This window comes from Cotesia glomerata, linkage group LG5, assembly GCF_020080835.1.
Source record: "Cotesia glomerata isolate CgM1 linkage group LG5, MPM_Cglom_v2.3, whole genome shotgun sequence".
NCBI classification, from domain to species: Eukaryota; Metazoa; Arthropoda; class Insecta; order Hymenoptera; family Braconidae; genus Cotesia; species Cotesia glomerata.
Genome location: NC_058162.1, coordinates 23794849 through 23799270, shown reverse-complemented (window position 1 = coordinate 23799270; position 4422 = coordinate 23794849). Strand labels below are relative to the sequence as shown.

General features: G+C 27.4%; 1 protein-coding gene across 1 annotated transcript in view; it reads right to left on the bottom strand.

The window, feature by feature from the left end:
* Nucleotides 1-2686, bottom strand: part of LOC123266149 (bile salt export pump-like) — a 19055-nt gene extending 16369 nt beyond the window's left edge. The window contains exons 1-3 of the mRNA XM_044730178.1: nucleotides 2618-2686; nucleotides 2114-2547; nucleotides 168-849 (exon numbers count right to left, since the gene is read on the bottom strand). Of these exons, the coding sequence (XP_044586113.1) occupies nucleotides 168-849; nucleotides 2114-2547; nucleotides 2618-2686 (1185 nt within the window). The remainder of the gene's footprint in view (nucleotides 1-167; nucleotides 850-2113; nucleotides 2548-2617) is intronic.
* Between the last annotated feature and the right edge of the window lie 1736 nt (nucleotides 2687-4422).

The window sequence follows — 4422 nt, the reverse complement described above, 5'->3', positions numbered from 1 at the left end:
AAAAGATAAATACACTAAAAGTGACCTATAAATGTCTAGTTAACTATAAAAAATAAATTTTATGATTATATATGTTAAATATTTTCTTTCAAAATATATTAGATTTAAGAGAAAAATGTATAAGAGTTAACTATACAACCGGTATTATTGAATAAATAAATATTTACCGCTTGTCCAGTCAATGAGTATCTAAAAGTAACATTATTGAAGACAATAATCCTGGAATCAGCGTCGTCTGGCTCAGCGCCCCCTATCTTCAGCGCCCTTTTACTCATAACCAGAATCTTTCTCGCAGCGATGGTTGCTTTCCACATAAAATTTACGTACAGAGGAATTTGGAATATATAAAAGACAGCTATGTGGGTGGAGAATGAGACAATAATTAAAGAAGCGACGGAGTAGCTCTTGTTGATCCTCAAGAACTGGACTCCTTGCCAAAAAGCGAATCCGTACATCCCGTAAATTATTATCCAGAGCGTAGCGCCAGTTATGCTCAAAATGGTTCCTTTCAGAACGTCGCACTGCTCAACAGGCACCAAATGGCTGATGTACTTGTTGACTTCATATTCTTCTTTGGAGTATGCGCACACGCATCTCATGTGATTCAAGGTCTGTCTTACCATCGCCTGGGCTGCTCGGTAGTGATGAGCTTCTCGTTTTTTTATGCAATTATTTATTCGACGAGTTATCACTATTATCGCAGCTATCAACGGCACAACTGCGATCAGCGTTCCTGCTAATTGGTAGCCGTAATACATCGCTACTAAAGTACAAGAAGTTATTGTTGATAGAGTAGCGACAAAATTACCAACTTTTTCATCCAAGCCTGTTTGCAAGTACCTGATATTCCTGTAATTATTAAATTTATTAATTAATATAATTACTTTTTTAAATAATATTTAGTAAGGTAAAAGCCCCAATAGATGATCACGTACCAGTATATGATCACTCCATGTATTTGTATATCTATATTCATAAATATAGGTATACAAATACATGGAGTGATCATATACTGGTACATGATCATCTATTGGGGCTTTTACCTTATCATTAGTAAGTCCAAAAATTTTGCCAAATATATTAGTCTTAAAAAAAAATTTTTATAAAAGATTTAATTTTATACAAGAAATATCTCGGTAAATATTTACAAGTGGGGTCAACGATTTTAATTTTCATTTTTTTCAACGAAAATTCTATTTGATTTTATTGATATATTTTTTTGGAAAAATATATGAAAAATGAACAATTTTAAAAAATTTGGAAAAATACATGAAAAATGAACAATTTTAAAAAATTTTCAAAAAAATTTATAAATTTCTTAGAAAATTGTGATATTCAACTTTTTTTTTTTTTTTAATTGTTCATTTTTTTAAGAATTTTTCAAAAAAAAAAAAAAGTATATCAAAAACATCAAAAAAAGATCAAATAGAAATTTTATCCAAAAACATGCGAGCCAAAATTTTTTTCCAATTTACAAAGATGATTTGTTAATTAAAATACTAATTTTTTGATATTTTCGATATCACCACCATAAATTCGCCGTAAAAACAAAGAAGTCAAAAAAAAATTATGATGATCCATCAATTCATCTATTTTTTATAGCCAAAAATAAGTTTGACCCCACTTGTAAATAATTATCAATGTTTCTTATGATTTTTTTGTACAATCAATATTTTCTTAATTAAGATTCATACTGAATAATTCAAATTCGGGCTAAATTGCGGCTTTTTTATTGATCTGAAGAGAAAAATAAGATACATTTTTACAAAATTAAATTTTGAATAACTTTTATACAAAAAATTAGGAAAATGGTTGACCCTAAAAGCTATTCCTGATGCAACTTCCCGCTAATTCCATATTTTAGCGCTCAAAATTGCACGGATTACGTTTTTGAGCTCTTTGAACTCAAAAATATAATTTTCGTATAATTTTGAGCTCTCCAAGCTTAAGACTCTGATAGAAGTTTAATAAAACACTATAAATAATTTTCCTAATGCTCGAAAAAATTAAATTTTTAATTAAAAAGTTTAAAACAAATTTTTGAATTAAAAAATTTTAAATAAAATTTTTAATTAAAAAATTTTAAATTTTAAATAAAGTAAAAAAAATATACCTGATACTATTTGACGCCAATTCTTCAGGATCTTGTTGACTAATCCAGGATATATTCTGCTGGAGTATCGACTTGAACTGTATATTCTTCGCTCGACAAACCTGGTTCAATGCTGCGTTATTGAAGCACCCAACGAATATCGTAGTAAATACAAGCTGAGCTAGTCCTAGTATCGCTGAAGATATCGAAAAAGTGAGAGCTTGAGCTGCTACTTCACCGGGTGTTATTTCTTCCTCAGAAATTTTCCGTAAGCCAACTGGTATTCTTGTAGTATCGTTAGAAGATGACATTGTTACGGCTATTTCGTACTGAAGAAATACTTCTGCTAAGTTTGCATAGAGGATAATTATTCCCGGTGTGCATATTCCCGACAAAATGGCGGAGATTAAACCTAAAATTATCTGACTGATGTCTCGGCATGAAGCGAATGAAAACTAAAAGCAAAAGTATTGTTATGAATATAAAATTTAATTAATTTAATCTATTAACTAATTAATTAATTACTTGTGGCAGTGTACATTGAATTGGATCAAAATATTCAGGATTATTGACATTTGTCTTACTTGTATCCATTATATAATTATTTTAATTAAATATTACAATATCACTACTGATATTATTTAATGAAAAATAAACAAATGACTATTATAATTGAACTAAGCTTATTAATAAATTATCTATATTATTAAGAGAATAAGAAAAATTTTGTATCCAAAATCAGTTTTTTTTAGTGAAATTAAATGTCATTGCAAAGATGTTGACTTGAATTTATGCTTTTTCAAGGTTTCATACAATTCTCACCGACAGTCAATTTATTTATAAGTATTTAGGCTGCATTTTAGAATATTTTATCTCTAGATACTTAATTAAAAAATTATCTTGTATCTTATGAACTATTGACATTTATAAAGATATAAGCTCATCCCGAGACTACACTCATCGAGACCTTTCATTTGAGTACCCACATCAATTTTTCGTATACTTTATATATTTATATATTTCACAAATACCATATATATAAAATATATAAAAAATGCCATGTGGGTACTCAAATGAAAGGTCTCGATGAGTGTAATCTCGGGATGAGTTTATATTTTGAAAAATGTCAATAATTAAGAAATGACCTTGCATCTTGTCAACTAATGATATTTTTAAAGAAATAAGCTCATCCCGACATTACTCTCATCGAGACCTTTCATTTGGGTACCCACATCAATTTTTCATATATTTATATATATTATGTATATGTATATATGAAAAATATATCAAAAATGCATGTGGGTACTCAAATGGAAGCTTTTGATGAGTATAGCATTGAGATGAGCTTACATCTTTAAAAGCGTCAATAGTTAAGAAAGTACAGTGTAATTTAATATTATTAAGAAATGACCTTGAATCTTGTGAACTATTGAAATTTTTAAAGATATAAGCTCATCTCGATGTTACACTTATAGAAACCTTTCATTTGAGTACTCACATCAATTTTTCATATATTTATATATATTATATATATATATATATATATATATATATATATATATATATATATATATATATGTATGTATATAAATGTATATATATATATCATGTATATATATTAGGGTGTGTCAATTTTAGGCGACTTTTTTTTTTCAACGAAAAAACAGACTGAAAACTTGCATGAAGGTGAGAACAGAAGCCTGTTCAAAGCGAAGCTCTTAATATTAATATTTAGAGGTGTCTTTCCCTAATTTTTCATTTCCCATTTAAATCACATAGGAAAAAAAATTCTTTTTTTTGTTTATTTTTCTAGCTCGGCATACGCACCTCATATATATAAGTCAATAACATATTATTGTAGAGAATTCAACGCTCTACAAAAAAGGTCTCTTACACTTTTATTATAAAGACAGCCGTTCTAGAGTTATTCAGACGTAAACTTCTAAATGTATAAAATTTTGATTATTCAAGTATCAAACTGATACAAATTAATTTATTACTGTCTTAAAAGTTATTTTTATATGTAGAATTGGTTCTGATGCGCTAACATTTTCATAAAGCTTAAAAAAAAATTACTCATGTATCAAATTTTTTTCTTCTTTATTTTATTTACTGTAAGAAAATCATATATATATATATATATATATATATATATATATATATATATATATATATATATATATATATATGTATATATCAAAAGTATATCAAAATGCATGTGGGTACTAGCTCAAATGAAAGCTCTTGATGTGTGTAATATCGGGATGAGCTTATATCTTTAAAAACGTCAATATTAAAAAAAATACAGTGCAATTTAACAAAAGTCATTA